Source organism: Mastigoproctus giganteus, chromosome 10, assembly GCF_048544385.1.
Source record: "Mastigoproctus giganteus isolate SK-2022 chromosome 10, ASM4854438v1, whole genome shotgun sequence".
NCBI classification, from domain to species: Eukaryota; Metazoa; Arthropoda; class Arachnida; order Uropygi; family Thelyphonidae; genus Mastigoproctus; species Mastigoproctus giganteus.
The window spans coordinates 68,341,046-68,362,498 of NC_143584.1; the positions used below are offsets into that span (position 1 = coordinate 68,341,046).

The following is a 21,453-nucleotide window of genomic DNA, read 5'->3' on the forward strand; positions in this document are numbered from 1 at the left end:
AGTTCTTTTATTTTAGTATTAGCCACTTGGTTGTGGTAGTCAGCTGATTTCTGATATCCTGAGGTAATAAAAAATTTTATATCATCGGCGTATGTGATGAAGTGCTTCTTGTTCTGGGCTAAGAAGGGTTCAAGGGCTATGGCAAAAAGTGTGGCAGACAAAACTCCGCCTTGCGGGACCCCTTTATCCACCTCATACATTGCGCACATGTTTTCGTTTGTCACCGCAATTTGTCTTCGCCGAAGAGTGCTCTTTAATAAATGGAGGACATTTCCTGCAATGTGAAAGTAGTCCCGCAGAATGACTATGAGAGCTGGGATGGATATGTTATCATAGGCGGATGCCACATCTAAAAAGACTACGTCGACCTGCTGCTTGCTGTTTAGTGCTTGTTGGATCCTTAGCAGTGTCCCCATGAGGTTGGTGATGGTCGATCTCTGTGGAAGTACTGAGTGCAGGTATTCTGGCCTGTGCTTGAAGCAATGCTCGATAATGGTGTGCAGGATTGTTTTTTCAAAGATTTTTTGCAGAGAGCATCCGATAGCGATTGGTCTGAAGTCTTTTACAGATTTTGGGTTTTTTATTTTGGGGATAGGTTTTACAAAGTAGCTTTTCCACAGCGTCGGGAAGCTCTCCTCCATCAAAATCCTCTGGAAAATGTGTAGTAGTACATCGATGATGTAACAGCTACAGATTTTGATCATAAATAGTGGGAAATTATCTGGCCCAATCGTTGCTTTATTTGGGAGGCTGTTGATTGCACTTTTTAGGTTGTCTCTGCTAATACTGATTTCCTTTAGATGTTCATTGTTAGTGACAATCCGATTACTATTGATAGATTTCTTAAACCCCTTGATTACATCTTGTATCCTGTTACTGTTTGCTTTGCTGTCAATTTGGTTTTCCTTGAGGGGTGTTCCGAAAGTGGCTTCGGTCCATTCCTTAAAGGATGTCTCAGTCATGTTATGCGCGAGGCTTTTTTTGCTGACAATTCTTTTACCTTTTTTTAGTTTTGCTTTAGCCATATCTATGTGTGCCCGTTTCTTCTCCTTCATGAAGCGTGCTCTTTCATGTTTGTACAGGGTGTGGTCCTCTGGATGCCCAGTTCTTTTCCATTTCCTGAACAATGTTTGCTTATTTTTGAAGATTACTTTCAACTGTGAGTTGAACCAGGGCTTTGCCTTGTCTGATACTTTTATTTCCTTCGATGCTCCTTCTTCAGCCATATGCATGAGTGATTGTGAGAGCGCTGATAAGGCGTCATCAGTGCCCAAACGGTATAGGTTTTGCCAATTATATGCCATCAGATGTTTCAGCATGACGTCACTTTTAATATATTTTGATGAGAAAATCATCTTTGTTTCCCTTTTTGGATGCCGACCAGCTTGAGGGATGTCCCGGATTCTTCTTAAAGTGGCTTCACACGTGAGTGGTTGATGATCCGAAGAGAATTTCATGTAGCTGTTCCTCAACTTTATATCTGGGGTATTGTAGTATATGAGATCTAGGCATTGAGTTCCTCTTGTTGCTGGTGTTTTCAATTGGATCATGTTTAAAGCTTTCATTGTATCGTCCAACTCGCTTTTTGCCTCCCGATGTTTTGGTAGTGGCATATTTAGGTCTCCCATTATGATTGTGTCTGTGTTCGTGCTCAGATTTGAGGTGAGCCACGTAAGAAGCTCGGCTCTGTTTTCTTTAGTGTGTTCCGGTGGTAGGTATATTACGCCTAATTGCAATCTCCTCGTTTCTGTACCAAGAGTGGCAATGATAGCCTCAAAATTTTCAGATTGCGCCTCGAGTTCTTTGACTACTGAGAATCTTTTCTTCAAAAGAATCATTACACCGCCTCCTCTTTTACCCTCTCTTCCATTTGCGATGCAGTTGTAACCGCAGGAGTGTGCAAGGGCGTCCAGGTGTCTGTTATTATGGAGCCATGTTTCAACTAAGCATACGCAATCATTCTCCGAGTTCAGTAGTAAGGTTTGTAGTGCGTGAAGCTTATTTGATATGCTTCTTACGTTTTGCAAGAAGATAATAATCTGGTTCGATTCTTTTGCGAGAGAAAAATTGACTGTTGATTGCTATAGGGCTCTTCTTAGGTTCGCGGTGCTGTTCCTAATTGTGGGCCTCGCAGCCCTTTCTCTGTATGTCTTCACTAGCGTTCCTACTGGCCAGATGTTTCTGTCCAAGAGCTGTCCTTCACTATTTAGTGGGCAGGAGAGTATGAAAGAGGAATATGCAGGATGTCTTGTGCGTATTTGCTTGACCTCTACGTCAATCCCTAATCCTCTGTCGCACATTTCTTTAATAAGATTTGGACTTGTCTGCGGGTTGAGTCTTGAGATAAATATCTTTCCTCTGGTTTGTACAGAGGATATGTTAAAACTATCGGCAAGCCTCTGAATGTTACCCGCGACACGTTTCATTGTGGTCTCGGTTCTATTGTGCTCATCATTGATTTGATTTGTTTTTTGAACCCTATAGCCCGCGAGATTGTTCTCAAACATGGATTGCTTTTGTGCGGGAGGGTATCGATGGGGCAGGTTTACTCGCCTTATTTTGCTGCGGTGCCTTCGGGCTAATGGCCGGAATCTGTGCAAAGGTAGGTTGTCTAGTAAACCCAGTATTTATTTCAGTCTTCAATGTGCTCTGGGGGTTGTCATGGGTTGATAGGGAGAAGGGACTAGCTTTGGCGGGGTCTATTCTTGTTTCAGGCCTAGTCATGTAATTTTTCTCAGTGGAGATTTCAGATCCTGACACCCTTAGCTGCAGTTGTGACTCGCATCCCTCATTTTTAAAGATATTATTCTTAGCATTCCTTGCTTTTCCCTTCGTATCCCTCTGTAAGTTGGATGTCTGCGTATGCTGATCCGTTCGTGCCTTGTCCGCATCCTTGTATTGGGCCCTATTTTCTTGTTTTTTAATAGCCATTACAGCAGTGTCAATTTTTCTATCTGTAAGTTGGAACTGCGCTAATAGTGCGTTCAATTTTTCTTCTAATAACGTTTGACTTCTGCTGATTTTAATGTTTTGCTCCCTTAGCTCATTGTTCTCCTCTTGGATCTCCCGTAGGGCCCTGTACATCGGAGATAGGAGCTCTGTTAGGTTATATTCGTGTTTGCTCGTGTAGGGTTCCGAGCCGCAGTGTTGGTTTTTCCCAGTTCCGCTGTAATGAGGGTTTTTCTGCAACACGCTGTACAACGAGGTTTGAAATTTTTTCAGTGTCTTGGGTTCCGCTGAGAAGTCTCCGATGTTCGCAATCATCTGGACATGCGTCGCACCCTAGTATTTCCGTTATCGAGTCACCTATGACATTAATTGGTTCTTCGGCTATCCTAGAGCAGATATCTTGAGAGGAGTCCGTAGGCTCGCGTTCGCTGCCGGCGTCATCGCCCGACTCGCCTTCGCTAGACTCTTCTTTAAATGGCTTATTTACCTGTTCACCCCCACCATTCTCTTTCTTGGATTTACAAGTAAGACAAAGAAATTTCTTCTTTCTAGTTCTATTAAGTCGAGTTATGTCCACCGAGGAGCAACATCTTCCAATAACCGCCTTGCATCCACTGCATTTAATAGCGCATTTGCTCACTTTTTGGCATATATTACATATTTGATCGGTTGCTTCTGATCCCTGTTTATCCATATTTTGTAATCCAGACATGTGTTTTCCGTTAGTTTTTAAGGTCGCTCTTTCCCCGAGGCAAAAGAAGTATAGTGAGCTACTGTAACTTTACTAAGGCCTTTCTGCCCACCTATTAAGGGGAAGTACAGCAGGAGGTATGATCTTGTAGTGATTTCGAAAGGCTCTACCCTCGGTAAGCGTACACGTTGCGAATTTAGAACTAGAAAATGTCCTATCAGGTATTCGCAGTTTTAATCTATAGAAATAATAGTTACCTGTATGCTTCAGTCTTCTGTTGGTACTTGTTTCAGAAGCTGGAGAAGAGAGCTACCCACTGATACCAAAACTTTATGTACGTATCGTATTCCCAGCAAAATCCACTAGGCCTAACTGTCAACAATGTGTGTTTGACTACAGCAAAGCGTTAGCAGAATGCTAAACCTAAAGGGATTAGGTCTATGACGAGAGAGAACAGACCAGATAACCCTCGTAATAACAAAAATTTTTTACCCACTTAATCCACTTGCGAAGTTCTTTTAGCTGGCACACTTTTCCAGTGGAAGAAAATACTTTAAACACTTTAATATGACTCAACATTCAGGAGCTCCAGAACACGTGGCTACACTGAATGACTGCCATAACATACATCTTTTTGCACATATTATTAGAAGTATGGGAAAATTAAATGAATAATTTTTTTTTTGGTTGATTCCATATAAACTTTGCTTACTTTTCTAATACAAGTAACCCTCGTATAACACAGTAGTTTGGTTCCTACAAAATCTTGTTATACAGGACTAAGAACCAGTACAAAAAGGGGGGCTATGTTCCAAAAGCTAACAAAAAAAGCCATTTTTTTTATAACTATCGGAAACTTAATTTTTATAGTGGTAATAACTTAATATTTTAACTTTATTTTTATAATAGTAGTAACTTAAATAGTAATAACTGAACAAAGGTCTTACCTTACAAACTGTGATACTTATGAGATAAAATATGTTCATTTAATTTTCTTCCTCTTCATCACTGCTAAGCACAATCTCTTCTGCAGCATCTATATTTCATGTAGCTTCTGCTCTCTTTAAAAGTCACAATTATTTTTTATGGACTCAAACAAGCACAACAGCACAGAACATAACCCAGGGATCTCCCAACAAAATAGAGTGGACCTCCGCTTTAAATGATACGTGAAAATCGGAAGAATATTTTTCAGTTAGCAAAATAAAAATAAATTTATGCTTACATACATAGCTTAATTAATACGTACTGTAATATGTACATTGGTATTTCTGTTCACCTACTTCTTTTTTTTTTTTTTTTGTTGTGAAATTTAAAACAGCAAAAATGATAAGGAATTAATAATAAAGAACATGGTATGCACAAGTTGCAACAAACACAATATGCACAAGTGAGATCCGGAGTAATGCGTTTCTGAAAATTTATTTATGTTTTTTATATAATTGAATATTTCATGGAAGGGGAAACATTTCACCATAATAATGTGAAAACCCACAGAATTCCAGCTATCGGTACTATAGCAAATGCAAGAAATATTCAGAAACATACATCAACAGAAAAGACCAATAAACAAGAAACTGCCAACTGTTTTTATTACTTTATGGTAGTGACCTCCAGAAATGTGCTTTAGAAAAATAACATGAAGGCGATAACAACTAGTGAGTCAACAGCAGGGATTCACAAAAAGAAATGAAAACGTTGAAAATTACATCTAACATAATAGCAGGGTTTTCCCAGCACAAAAGCTCAAAAATACAGTGTTGTGCGAGATTTCCAGCAATTCTCAAACCGTTTTTGTGCGAGGATTGCAGCAATTTATCAATTGTGTTGGAGTGAAACTGTGTTGTAGAAGTACCCTGTTATATGGGTACTAACATTTAACATGGCAACTTATGACCCATTAGAGCTTTTTTTTTTTAAATACTTAAGTCACTTACCACTGTGGCTGTTTCTCTGTATATAACACTGAAGAAGGGTGGATGTGTAATGTATGATCTCCTCGTACTGTTTTGTACACTCCAGAATAATGTAGATAGGCAGCATTGGCAAAAAACCCAGCAACAATGCATCGACATACAGCATCAATGTCACCTGAAAAAAAGGTGTATACATTGCAACAGTGGATATGAAAAAAACAGTTCAAAAATAAATTAAAAAAACTGTTTTGGTCTTTTGTAATATTGCATTTTTAACAATAATTAGTCAGTATTTAAATGTACAGGTGGTCCTTTATAAAGTCATCCTACAAAATCTCATTTCCAAAAATGTCCAATATTTCAAAATGCAAGTGGGCACATGGGAATAAAGTTACCCTGCATCTAGCATGGACACTTCCAATGTTTGTCATTGAATTTTTTTATGATTAGCACAATATGTATTTGCATATTTTTTCAGTGAAATATTATATCATATTTCACTTTTGCAATGCATTTTCACTTATAACTGGCATAAGTTTTTTTTGTTCATTCTGTAATAGGTGGTCAGTGTTGAATAATTTTCACAGCTCAACATGGCCACATATGGATTATTCACATTAGTGCTTCTTGATCAGCAACACCCCCACTCATTACAAAATTAAATTTCATTTTCATCATATTTTATCATTTTATTTTATCAATTGCAATGCATTTTCACTTATGTTATAAAAGAAAATAGCAATAGCTATTTTCTTTTATAACTTAAGTGACTGTGCAGGCTGATTTCTGTATTTAAAGTTTATACCATGATTGTATATCACTATTTCTCAATGAATGTTTTTTTTTTTTTTTTCCCCTGTTTAATAAGTAATAGATGTGTAAATAATTATATTTATAACTGCGGCAATTTAGTGTTCAAAAAACTATGAAAATAAAACTTTCATAACATCTCCAACTTATATGTTCTAGTTTTATATCTTATAATGTAGGTGTCAATAGAGATTTTTCATTCAGTTACTTTATCTTGTTTGGTACCACCACTACTATATACATTAACAATTTTTATTTATTAATAAAAAAAGTATAATATTACTGTGAGATAGAGGATTTGTACTCATTCCATTCCACCCCACCAATCTGTACAACTATATGCAGTATAAAAAAAATATATTTATCATAAACGAAATTTATATTTTTCTATTTCTTGGCCGGAGTGATCACCTTTGACAAACAGAGGCATCCTATTTTTAAACAGTTATATCACAATATCGATACAGCTTTTTGAATGGTTGTTAATATAGTTTTTGATATGTGAAATAATAGTATGAAAAAGAGCAATTTCATGCAGTTTACATGCAAAAGACAAACAGATGATTAGTATGAACTAAAGGCTTCAAGCATTCGTATCTAAACATAAACCATGGTATTTGTTAAATAAATAAACATTTTCCTTAAATCACTAGTTAAAGAAGTTGAGCTTGTAAAACTTTTGTCAATACCCCTGAAATCCAATGCAATAGGATTTCAGGGGTATTTCAATGTATTAGTTGAATATCAAAACAAAATTAAAATCATTGGAATAAATTGCTTCCATAAGAAGTTGAGACAGCTTGGAAAATTCAAATCAGCTGCATACACTACCTATATGAGGAGAGAACACATAAGTAATTATTTTCTTTTTTAATATTTATATGTTTTTATTGTTTATTTGTTTATTACTTTTTTTGGGTGGTGCAGAAAAGCCTTGTGGCTTCCTTGCACCATATCGATAATACTAATTTCAATTTATTTGATAAATTGAAACTTGATTCAACTTATTTGATAAATAAACAAACTAAAGTGCACTATCTTAATTTAGATTAATTTAATAAATTTAATTTCATGATATATCAAGCAACCATATGTCTCTGAAGTCTTCACTGCTTCCTCCTATGGTAAATATAAATTTAACAAAAAAATATTAACATTTATTATACAGGGTATGTCAAAATTATGATAACACTTATATGCAAAAAACAATTATTGTAATCAACATTAACTGAAATCAACATTTATCAAAATTTATTGTATTGTATATGTGGAATAATATGTATGTAACGTCTCAACCTGTTATCAACACACAATAGCATTAGCAGAGCCATATGATGCAAGAAAGCAAGATTATGCAGCATCAGCCAAAAAAAAAAAAAAAAAAAAAAAACCACTCCAATTTCACCCCTCCGTTCGTTCAAAATACCAGTCCAACTGAGCCTTAAATTTATTTAGGCTATCAACTTCCACAACAAGGGATGGAGGTCTGTTCCACCAACCAACTACCCGCTGGCTAAAGGCAAATTTCTGCACATCTATCCTACATCTGTCTTTTCTCAATTTGAATTTATGCCCTCTCAGGTGATTATTCTGAGCAAGAGGAAGAATCCCATCAGCATTGAGCATGCTCAAACCATTCAACACTTTATTCACCTCTATCAGATCACCTCGCCGGTGCCTAGTCTCCAGACACTGTAATTTGCCAAACTTAAGCCTTTCTTCGTAAGACCAACCGTTTGTTCCATTCACTAATCTTGTTGCCCTTCTCAGTACTCGTTCCAGCAGCTCTATATCCTTCTTGAAATGAGGCCTCCAGACCTGTATACAGTACTCAAGGTGTGGCCTGATGATTGCCTTATACAAGTGAATAATCACCTCCTTATCCCTGCTAGAAAAATTCATGTATATCATTGACAATACACCATGAGCTACTCTTGCAGCCCATCTGCACTGCTCAGAAAACTTCATATCAGCCTGCACAATTACCCCCAGGTCTTTTTCTTTCTCTACCACTGTCAGTGTAGTACCACAGAGTTGATACGTTGCTCTGGGGTTACTGTTTCCCATATGTAGTACTTTACATTTGTCAATGTTAAATTTTATTTGCCACCTCTGAGCCCATCTGCTCAACCTTTCCAGACCCTGTTGCAGCAGCATAGTATCAGTAGTGTCCTTAACAACCCTGCCAACCTTTGTATCATCTGCAAACTTGGACATTAAGCTTGATATACTTTGATATTGATGATGCTTGGACATTAAGCATCATCAATATCATTTATAAATACAGAAAACAACAATGGACCCAACACTGAACCCTGAGGGACTCTACTAATAACATTAGTCCACGATGAGCAGTGTCCATTGATTACCACTCTCTGTCTTTTCTCCCTCAACCATCCCTTTATCCATAGCAGCAATTTGCCTCCAATGCCACACTGCTCCAATCTGTGCAGTAGTCTTCCATGTTCAACAGTATCAAAAGCCTTTCTAAGATCCAAATATATAATATCAAAGTTATTCCCTGCATCCAGTACTTTTGTGACTGCATCATTGTATCCAATCAAATTGGTCAGGCAAGACTTTCCCTTAACAAAACCATGCTGTGTCTGAGCTATAACTGAAGTCTTGTATAGATGATCCTGCAGTGCTTCTTTAACCAGTGCCTCCATTAATTTTACTGAAACAGAAGTTAAACTCACAGGTCTATAATTACTTGTGTCAGCCTTTGATTTTTATTTGTGAATTAGGGTCACATTTGCACGTCTCCAGTCTATGGGTACCTCTCCTGAGTCCAAAGAAGCTCCCATAATTATGGCTAAGGCTTTGCTTACTTCCTCAACAATTTCTCCTCCACTTTCCTCTCTTATTACAAAATCATCTAACTCACTGCCAGAGTTTACTTCACCTCTGGCATTCCCCTTCCTGAATAACTCCTCATGTGTGAATGTAGATGCAAAATACTCATTTAGTTTGTTAGCCACCTGAGCAGGATCCTCAACTGTTGAATCTTCAATATACAGTGGACCAATCTGATTCATCCCTTTCCTTCTAGAGTTTACATAGGTAAAGAACACTTTTCTGTTTTTCTTTGCATCCTTTGCCAAGGATTTCTCATAATCTGCCTTTGCCTGCCTAATCTTCTTTGTGACTTGGTTACAGACCAGCTTATATCTATCATAGGCTTCCATGTCACCCATTAATTTATATGTATCCCATGCATTTTTCTTCTCTGCCATATGTCTCATTAGTTCATCTGACATCCATTTAGGCCTAAACCTTGAACAATATTTCTTAGTTGGTATGTAAAGCCTAGTAGCTTCCAAGATAAGTTCTTTGAATGCTTCCCATTTTGAATTTGCTGTTGGTAACATCATCAGTTGGTCCCACTGTATAGAATATAAATACAGTCTCTGACCTCCATAGTCACCTTTACGAAAGCAAAAACCCTTCCCTTAACTCCTGATGGTAGTTACCTCTTTGAGTAAATCCCAATTCAGCACATTGTGATCACTGTCACCTAGTGGTTCCTTTATCTGCAGATTCTTAATGCACGAAGAATCACTACTGATAATCAGATCAAGAATACTGCTCCCTCCAGTTGCCTCCCGAACATGCTGATGTAGAAAACAATCATCCAATAAATTCACAATAGCCTTGCTGGTGTGTGAGTGACCAACCCACAAATTCCAGTCAATATCTGGGAAATTAAAATCCCCCATTATAAGACTCTCTTATTTACTAGCCCGCTCTATTTCCCTGTACAGTTTCTTATTATACTCATCAGAGTCATTAGGCCTACAGCACACTCCTACTCTCAATTTTGATCTCCCAATGCTTATGTCACACCAAACTGACTCGACATTGCACTGTCCAGCGATTGTTTGTTTTGTTTTATTTCGTTTTTAGGAGCATTAGCAACTAAGGCCATATTGCTCCGGGGATATGCGGTTGTCATTCCTGACCTTTCCGCATCCTCTGTATTTGGTGGTCACGGGCTTGAACCCTTGGTCTAATCAAGAAGCATGTGCTATGCACTGCTGCTCCTGCCCACCTGGCTACGGAGGTGGCCATACTGTCGAGTGATGTCGACTGGCTTCACTTCCTTGGATTTTATGTGTTTCTTAACTAATAGCATATCCTGTCTATCCTTTCTGTACACATTGTACTTCCCAAATTCCAGCTCTGCATTCCTTATATCTCTGTGACACCCCATCTCTGATATCCCAACAATATCTGCCTTTGATGTTTTGAGCAATACCTCAAATTCATCAAATTTATTTATACATGCAAGTATACATGCACCTATTCCTATTCTTAGCTACCCTAACACAACCCATGTGTTTACTTGTACTGCAATGACTTCCAGCAGGCTCTGAAATACCCTGCATCTTGTTTTCCAGGCTGCTACTCATTCCAACAGAAGCAGTGCAAGAACCACTTTCACCTCTGCCAGTGGCTACTGTTAATCTATTAGTCCTTGTATCCCCCAAGCTAGTAGTTTTCTGATACACCTAACACTGCCTCGATAGCATCAGCAAATATTCTTGCACCCTTTCTATTTAAGTGTATCCCATCCCATCCCTGTAGAAGCAGTTCTCTCCTGCTAACAAGTACAGACCAGGCTGAAAACAATTCTTCTCTCCTTGATCCTTGCAAAATCTTTCCAGGGCCGAATTGATCGACAAGGCTCTCATCATATACACCCTCCTATCGTGTCTGGGCAGAATTGCATACACTTTCAAATTCAACCCTAATTCACAGCTTTTTTTCAACAGTGACCTGTACTTATTAAGTAATTCCGCCGATCTCCTACTCTTAATATCATTAGTGCCAACGTGTGCCCTTAAAAGATGATATCCGCTCTACAACTTCATCAATCTTTGCCCCTATATAGGAAACGACTGAAAGTAGCATTTAACGCCCTGACGCATAATTCTCTGGGAATAGATGTTACCACATTCGTAATTCTTACCTTGAGTTCATTGATATTCCAAACTTTCGTGCTGTACACTCTCTCTTTCACCATACCCCACAACCAAAAGTCGCAGGGCATCAGATCAGGGGAGTGGAGAGACCACTGCAAAGGCCCACATCTTCCTATCCATCTTCGTGGAAATGTGTTATCTAGGAAAATCACGAACAATACGACCAAAATGCGCAGGTGCCCGTCCTGTTGAAAATGCCCCGCTGAGTGTATTATCAGCTGAAGTTCATCGATGGCGTAGGACTGCAACATATGTAAGTAGGATTCAGAATTCACTGATGGGGTGTCAAAAAAAAAGTAAGGTCCAATTACACTAGCAGCGGTAACAGCACACGTGGATCCACCTTTGGGAAGGCACATTCATGCTCACAAAGTACTCGTGGACTTACGCACCCCTAAATATTGTGTTGTGTCAGTTCACATGACCGCTAATGTGAAAAGTGGCTTCATCACTGAATGCCATCTGATACACAATGTCCGGTTGGATGTTTACCATTTCTGCTTAAATCTGGAAGCATTCCACATGAACACGTTTTTGACCTTCTGTCAATTCTTGGACGAGTTAGATATGGTACGGTGCATTCCGAGGTCGTGCATTAAAATTCTCCACACAGTTTTCTGTGAAATCCCTGTTTCCATACTGCATCATTTGGTAGACTTTCCTGGGCTATTCAGAATTGAAAACTGAACAACAGCGATGTTCATTTCACTTCTACCTGTTCTGGGACGTCCAGCATTACCTTTGTAGTTTTCCGCAACCGAGCCAGTTCGAACAAACTTTTCGTATATACAATAAATCGTTAAACAGCTTGGTGGGTCTGGTCAAAATTGTTCTTGAAACTTGTTGCGAACTATGGTTGGAGAATGAAACACTTGCATCAAGCTTGCCAACACTCTTCTTTCTTCTAGCGTTAACCAACCTACCATTATATCTGAAAAATAAAATTCGAATGTTCATTCCATATAAGTGTTAACATAATTTTGACAATATTTTTTCCATATAAGTGTTAACATAGTTTTGACATACCCTGTATATATGAGAGGGTATCAACAAGTTTGTACCCTTACCTAGAAATAATAGCACTAGAAAGGTGAATCTTCACAGCAACTTTAATCCTTTTCTATATACTCTTCATGTATAGAGCACATTTCTCCCATCTATGAATCAGTTGTTTAGTTCTTTGATCATAGAAATCTGCACTTTTTGCCTGAAACCATGATTCCACTTCATTGATGACTTCCTGAGACGAATCAAGGCGGTGTCCACGCAACGGTTTCTTCATTTCTCAAAAAAAGAAGTCTGACAGTGCTAGGTCAGGAGAATAGGGTGGGTGCTATAGCCGCACTGGGAAACAAAGTTGGTGATGGTAACGGCTGTGTGAGTTGGTGCATTGTTTGACAGAAGACAGACACCTTTGGTTAACATTCCACACCTTTTCACCTTCAAAGCATTGTGTAACTTTTTCAAAAGATTTCTGTAGTATTCTCTGTTAAGTGTGGAACCACGAGGTAGGTAATCTGTCAGGGTAACCCCTTTTCTGTCCCAAAACACAGACATTGCCTTCTTTGCAGACGGAATGGTCTTTGCCTTTTTGGGAGGTGGGGAGGAGCTGTGCCTCCACTGCTTTGACATGTGTTTAGTTTCCGGATCATACTGGTACACCCAGCATTCGTCATTTGTCACCAACCGATCAAAAAAGTTCTTAACATCCACATTATACAAATCCAACAGTTGGTGAGAACATTGCATTTGACATTGCTTCTGCAAAGGTGCAGATGGTCATGTAAAATGCTGTGGGCAGACCCATAATTAATTCCCACTGCATTTGCAATGAAATGAATTGTCACATATCTGTCACTCAGCAGCAGTTGCTCAACCTTTGCAACCATCTCACAGTCTGTGGATATAGTGCTTCCTTCTCTTGGCTCGTCAAAAACCCTTGTACGACCACACTGGAACTCCCAGTATTTCCACTTTTTTACAGTGTCATAGGATGAACAATTCTGCCCATACACAGCCTTTCATTTCTTTGTTAATGTCCTGCACATGCAGGAACTTGATCACTGTTCAATACTCCACTTTGTCAACTATAGTGTCCTTCCTCAAATTCCAAGCTCCACCTCTGGTGCACGATCACCTACAGGAATGAAATTTCACAAGTTAGTTATTGAATATGTAGACAACTTATATTAAAAACGGCATCTTCCTACTGATGTTTTATCTAGGTCAAGGTACAAACCTTCTGATACCCCTCGTATATAATAAATATGGGCTATAAAAGTAAAGATATAAAGTACAAATTTACAGTTTATTATCTTATCAATTAACAAATTAAATGATACATAAAAATCAGAAGAATATTTTCAACAGGTTAGCAAAATAAAAATAAATTTACGCTTACATACATAGCTTAATTAATACTGTAATATGTGCTTACTAATAATTATTTCTGTTCACTGTCCACTTGGCCAAATGGATTAATTAGTATTAATATACTATTATAATTTAGTTTAAAGATGTAATAAAATGTATTATAATTTCATTTTATTCCTATATGTGTTTACCTTTAATCCTAATCACCACAAAAACACTTTTCTCAAACCTTTACCATTTAATAGTTACTATCTATATTACCTGATAATATCTATAAATTACCATTCAACCTACTTTTAGACTAAAATAAATTAATAATTATTAATGCCAGCCCTGCAAAATAGTCCAGATATCACCCCAGTAATCTATAAATTTGGCACTTGGACCAACACACGGTCTTTCTTATACCAACCATGATTGCAGGTAAATACCTATGTACTTTATACTGATGTATACCCATTGGGCTTTGGGTTCCAATCCCAGTTTGCTGTAAATACCAATCTAAAGCAAATTTTCAATTACATTTTATTATAATTAGGTTACACAAAACTAAAAATGGATAATGAATTTTAGTAAAACTGTCACTGGGACTACAGATATGGGTATGCATGAGACATTCATTTAATATGGCTATCTGTCTGCTCAAAGCCTCTGATGAAGTAGTGGAGAGATGGCCAAAGTGGATGAATCTACTTCCCCCCCCCCAATTTCCCTTCTTCTCTAACCTTTTATTCTATTCTGTATTCCTTTTCAAATTGTTTTTACAATCCTTTATATCTTATTTTAATTTTTTCCAGTTCCTCTAACCTTTTATATTCCTTTTTAATTTAATTTTATAAAAAAGACAGCATGGAAAAGTTACAAATCAATGAAATCACTGACACAACAGCAACAAGTTGATCTATAATGGTGCCACAGATAAGGTTTGAGAGTCTGGGGCTGAGTACAAGAAAGAACTGGCTAAGAGAGCAGAGAATGGGGAAAAGGAGGTTTTCATGTATGTGAATACAGAAAAGGAGAAAACAAATTGGATCAGACCAGTGTGTGTATTGAGTGTGGGAAAGTCAAAGATAACCCAGGTGATGTTGCTGATGAAATGGATAGGTACTTTACTAATGCTGAGCCATATGAAATTAAAGATTTCAAAATTACAATAGCTGTTTATTTGAAAAAGCATTGAGCCTAAAGGCAAGTAAGGCCCCTGGAGTTGATGGCATATATGCGAGAGAGAGAGAGAGAGAGAGAGAGCGAGCTGAACCATTTAGGTTAATTATGAAGGAATCTTTGGACTCAAGGATGATTCCTTTGGATTGGAGAAGTGCCATCATATCACCAATACATAAAGGTAGTTCTAAGAGCAAAGTTGGTAACTACAGACTGGTTAGTCTGACTTCAGTGGTAGGGAAAGTCTTAGAAGAAAAGATTAAGAGTGCAATAGAAAGAGAGATATTTAGAACAAAATAGCATTCTGAAGGACTTACAAGATGATTTTGTTAAGAGAAAATATTAGTAAGCTATTTTGACACAGTTACTCATGAGGTAGATGTAGGAACAATTTTGATATAGTTTATTTGGATTTTATTAAGGCATTTGACTCAGTCCCTCGAACATGTTGGGATTACTGGAAAGATTCTAAGATGGATTGCAGAATAGCTGCAAGGCAAAGAGCAGAGAGTTCTGATTAATGGATAGTCTTCAGATTTGTGTAACACCAGAAGTAGAGCCCCCAAAGGATTGGTTCTTGGGCCAATGTTGTTTCTGATTTTCATACATGACATTGACAAGGACACCATCACTTCGATGGTGTCCTTGTCAATGTCAATGATTTATCAAACAATATCCTGTAGAGATAGAGAGGTCATAATCACACTGTATAAGGCAATTGTAAGACTGCATTTGGTCTCCATACTGTGTCCAAGTATAGAGACCTCATCTGAAAAAAGACATGTAGCTTCTTTAAAGGGTCAAAAGAAAGGAAATTTTCACATTGAGATCAGCAAAAGGCAACCCTACATGCAAAGACTTTGATTATCTGGACTACAGAGCTTGGCAACTAAGCACCTTAGTGGGGACCTAATTGCAGTTCATAAAGTTCTGAGAGGGGTTAGTAAAATTAATGAAATTAAATTTTTCACCATTATAAAGGAAGAATTCTAGCACTAGCCATAAATTCAAATTACAGGAGAAGAGGCTTACACTAGATTGTAGAAGTTTTATTTTAGCCAATAAGTTGTTGATTACTAGAACAAGTTTCCTTTTCAGGTAGTTGAGGCTGACAGTACAAAGAAAGTGAAAGGTCAACTGGATTGTTACTTACATCAAGAGGGAAATGCATGGTATGTCCATAGTGATCATAAAACAAAGAACTGGCAATTCAACATCATGGCCACTAGGCTGATCTATAAAATGAGGTTACTAAGCAAGTTTTTTGGTCACAATGGCAAAACATCCTTGTCAAACCCTGTATTAAAAATGGCAGTTATAACATACACACGCATGCATGTGCACACAGACACTCCTCTAAACATTTTCAAATCCTTTCATTGTCAGGAACCACATATAATTTATGACATATGAGATGGGAGGGAGGGTTTAAAAAAAAAAATTTGTATTCACCTAGAAGTAATTGTGAAAAAAAAAGGTTTAAATAAATATATACTACACTTTTTCAACATAGCCACCAGACAAAATGACATTTTTGCCACCTCAATACATTTTTGCAGGCCAGTTTTGCAGAAGTTCTCTGACTGTCCTTCAAACCATGATTCTGCAGTGAAAATCATGTCATCGTCAGCAGCAAAGTGTTTTCCATGAAGAAAGGACTTCATGGCAGGAAAGAGAAAACAGTCCAAGGGTGCAAGGTTAGGGGAACAAGTAGGATGCAGCAATATTTTGACCCACGTTCATGGGCACACATCACTGCAGCATATGAGGTATGTCTGGGAGCATTATCATCGAGTATGCACACACCTTTTGACATCGTTTGCCACGTTTTTTCATTTATGGCAGTATGTAGCTTTATGAGGAGTTTGGAATAGTACTTCTCAGTCACAGTACAGCTCTTTTGAAGTTAATTTGTTAGTATTACACCTGCTGATCCTAAAAAATTGACATAATTCTACCAGCAGTTGTCTGCACCTTTGTCTTTTTGGGGAATGGTGATTTTGCATGCTTCCATTGTTTTGGCATTTGTTTAATTTCAGTATCACAGTAATAAATCTATGGTGACTAGCCGTGAAAAAAAAAACTCCTTTTGCTTTTCCCGGCAGGTCAACAACATTTGATGTACACAATTGTGTCCTTTCCTTCTTCTTCTGGTAAGGGATCAGAAGTCTGGTAACCCATCCAGTAGACACTTGACTCATATGCAACTGTTGATGGGTGACATTCTCCACAGACCTTACACTAGTTTGAAGCTGTGCAGCTAGTTCTTTAATGCAAATATGGCAATCTTCCAGGATTAATGCCTCAATTTTTAACACTTCTGTTACGGCAGTTGCTGGATGCCCTGGAATTTGTTCATCATACACTGAGGTTCTTCCACATTTGAATTGTTTATACCAATGCGCAACAACTCTGTAACCTGGAGTGTCTTCTCCATAAACAGCGAACATTTCTTCGTACACTGTGTTGGGTGTTCTCCTTTGCAGAAAGAAGAACCAAATCACTGATCTGTATTCCACTTTATCCATTCAGTGCTGAGACAAAAAAAAAAAAAAAAAAAAAAAATTTCAGATAAAAACCAAAATCCGTGTGGTTGCTATATGGATTTCAATATCAAACATGAAAGAATTTCATCTTTTTATCAACTATTTCTGGGTGAATACAAATCCTCTTTGGGGAGCTGTGAATCTGCATGCTTTTGATATTTGTGTATATGTGTGTGCATGTAATTTTTTTTATTTTTTTTAAATAGCTTACCTTCACACGATACCATAGATAACTTAAATTTAGTTAACAAGTCAGTTAGTTGATTTCGTATCTCAAAAGCACGAAGCAGGCCCTTGTAATTGGTAAAATTTTTTTCACACCATTCTTTATTCTTCTGATTCTAAAAAAAAAAAAAAAACAGGGCATTTTATAATTAACTTACCAATAAAATTTATTTTAATAAACAGGTCCAAGAAATATTCTTAAAAAAGTTTTTCTATAATCTGTCAGCAGGTGTGTGTGCAACCATTTTAATTAGTATAAAGAATTTTATACTACACATGGAATCCTTCCTAAATTGAAGCCTTCAGAATTCAAGATGTGGCCTAACCATTGCCTTATAAAATGCTCCTTATCCATACTATCAAAATTCCTGTATATCATTGAGAAAACCACAAGAGCTGTCCTGGCTGCCTGTCTGTCATTGTTCAGAGAACTTCATTTCCGACTGCATAATTGCACCCAGGTTTTTTTCATTTTCCACTATCTGGAGTGTACCACACAGTTGGTATGTTACTCTGGGGTTACTGCTACCAATACACAGTACTTTGCATTTGTCAAAGTAAAACTTCAACTGCTATTTCTCAGCCCATCTGCCCACCTTTTCCAGATCGCGTTGCAGTATGCTACTGCAACGGGATTTGGAAAAGCTAGGCAGATCCTGTCATTAACCACCCTTCCAACCTTTGTATCATCTGCAATAATTTATGCACCATCATCTATGTAGTCTCAGTAAGTGGAAAAATATGATTACCATTCAGCTTACTCAATCCATTCAAGGCTTTAAACACCTCAATCAGATCTCTCCACAGGTGCCTGATCACGAAATGCTGCAATTTGCAGAAGTGAAGCCTTTCTAGGCAAGAGCACCCTTTAGTTCCCTTCACCAATCTGGTTGCCCTTCTCTGCAGATGTTCCAGCAGTTCTACATCCTTCTTAAAGTGAGGCCTCCAGACCTGTATACAGTACTCAAGATGCAGCCTAACCATGGCCTTATACAAGGGAATAATCACCTCCTTATCCCTGCTAGCAAAGTTTCTGTATATCACTGACAAAATCCCATGAGCTGTCTTGGCATCACATATGCACTGCTCAGAGAATTTCCTATCTGACTGCACAATTACCCAGAAATCTTTTTCATTTTCCACTACCCTGACTGCAGTACTATATAGTTGATAAGTTACTCTAGGGGTTACTGCTAACCATATACAGTACTTTGCATTTGTCAATGTTAAACTTCAATTGCCATTGCTCAGCCCAACAACCCAATTTTCCTAGATCTTGTTGCAGTAGCTCACCCTGATGACTCGTTAACCACTCTGCCAACCTTTATATCATCTCAAACTTAGACATTAAGCCTGATATACCTTCATCAATATCATTGATAAATATTGAAAACAACAATGAGGCCAGTACTGAACCCTTGGGAACTCCACAAATAACATTAGTCAATGAAGAGCAGTGCCCATTCATAACCACACTTTGTCTTCTTTTGGGAGAGAGAGAGAGTGTGTGTGTGTGTGTGGGAGTGTATTGAACTATTGAGGTTAATTATGAGGGCATCTTTGGACATGGGGGGATAGGGGGAGCCCAAATTATAGAGGCAATGATTAAGAGTGCAATACAGGGACATTTAGATAAATATGGCATTCTGAAGGACACACAACATGGCTTTGTTATGGGCAAATCATACTTAACTAACTTAGTAGGCTATTTTGACAGAGTTACCCATGAGCTGGACTTAGGGATTCAACATAGTTTATTTGGATTTTAGCAGAGCATTTGACTCAATCCCTCATGAGAGGTTACTGTATAAACTTGAACAGGTGAGATTACTGGTAAGATTCTAAGAAGGATGGCTGCAGTGCCGAAGGCAGAGGGTTGTGATTGCTGGATATTCTTCAGATTGGTGCGAGTCAGGATTTGGGTCCCTTAATGATCATTTCTTGGACCATAGTTGTTTCTTATTTTCATAAATGACATCGACAAAGGGATAGAAGGCGTGATATCAAAATTTGCAGATGACGTAAAGATTGGCAGAGTTGTTAATGATCAGTGCCAAGCACTGTTTCTTCAGGATGATTGAACAGACTTCAAAGATGGTTAGAGAAGTGGCAACTGTTTTAATTCTGCTAAATGCAAAGTCTTACACATGGGGAATAGCAACTCACAAATAAATTATACACTTGGTGGGGCCTGAATTTAAAAAAAAAAAATGGAAGAGGAAAGAGATCCAGGAGCAACAATACAGGCAGATATGGAGTTTTCTGAACAGATAAATAGGCAGCCAGGAAAGCCCATGGTGTATGGCAATTGTATCCTGTAGAGATAGGGAGGTCATAATCCCACCATATAAGGCAATTGTATGACCACATTTGGAATACTGTCTTGAAATATGGAGACCTTTGTGTGAAAAAAGACATTCAGCTTCTTGAAAGAGTCCTAAGATGGGCAACTCTAATGGTGAGACTGGCAGAATATGACTATATGAGGAAAAACTCTGATTATGTGGACTACAGAACTTAACAACCCAGCACCTCAGAGGTGACCTGATTGAAGTTTTTAAGGCTCTGAGAGGGATTAGTAAAATGATAGAAAGGTGGAATTTTCACTGTTATAAAAAATCCAGAACAAGGGGTCATAATTTCAAAATATAGGGGTTGAGGTTTAGATTAGATTGTAGGATGTTTACTTTCAGCCAGCAGGGCACCTCCGTAGCCAGATGCGAGAGCAGCAGTGCGTAGCACATGCTTCTTGATTAGACCAGGGTTCGAGCCCATCACCATCAAATACGGAGGATGCGGAAAGGTCAGGGAATGACTACCACATATCCCGGAGTAATATGGCCTTAGTTGCTAATGCTCCTAAAAACCAAATTATTTAACAAACTTTCAGCCAGAGAGTCATTGATTGCTGGAACAAGTGGCCCTTGCAGGTTATGTTCTATGACAAGGGATGCAAATAGACATTCAGCATATGTGACATAATCATTACTATGAAATGGTACATCTATTATTGTATTTCTTTCCATGCAATGGCATACCCAGGTTTTTCCTTGAGGGGGGGAGCAAAGGTGACAAAATAGGTGCCATACAAAAAGGTCAAGGGCCATTTCACATCAACAATGCTTTTTTAAGACCACATGTGTTTTCAAGAGTGCATCTATTTAAGTTGTAATATATATAATGTTGCTTTATTCAACAAAAAATACCCTTTAGTTAAGGCTAACAAAACACACACACACATACATATATATATATATATATAAGTTTGTTTGTTTGGGAAATTTCCCTGTTACATTCAACACCAAAAAATAAATAAATTAATTAATTAAAAAAATAACCTTGGCACACAAAACGCATGTAATATGCTATACAGTCAAACAAATCGGCAGTTAAATGTTAGTCTTGAGTCAGAGAAATTTCTTGCATCTTGGTTTTATTTTCGCAAAATGATCTATCACGTTGCTGAAGTCAACCTTGCTTGCTAATTCCTTTTCAATGGAAAAGATCACTAGTCCTGAGAGTCTGTCTTCTTTCATAGTAGAGCATAAGTAATTCTTAATCAGTTTTAGACAGCTAAAAGATCTTTCTGCAGAAGCAGTGCTTATGGGTATGGTGTAAAATATTTGATATAGTGTGGTTACATTTGGATAACTTCAGATGAAATCATTGGTAGTTATAAATTTCAACATTGTTGTGATGGTAAGTTCTCCAAAATTTGTTTCATTACTCATCATCTCTTTCAATCAGGCTCTAAAGGAAAGTATTCCTGAATAATTTCACTTTGGTCACAAGGA

General features: G+C 37.8%; 1 protein-coding gene across 3 annotated transcripts in view; it reads right to left on the reverse strand.

Annotated features, from left to right (window-relative positions):
* Positions 1-21,453, reverse strand: part of LOC150079071 (putative ATP-dependent RNA helicase DHX35) — a 427,459-nt gene that overhangs the window by 51,261 nt on the left and 354,745 nt on the right. For 2 of the 3 annotated variants that reach the window (XM_090383587.1, XM_090383586.1), the window contains one exon: positions 5,578-5,731. In XM_090383587.1, coding sequence (XP_090239713.1) covers positions 5,578-5,731 — 154 coding nt within the window. Of the gene's footprint in view, positions 1-5,577; positions 5,732-17,645; positions 17,776-21,453 lie in introns of all 3 variants that reach the window. The other variant, XM_090383585.1, reaches the window with a different exon arrangement.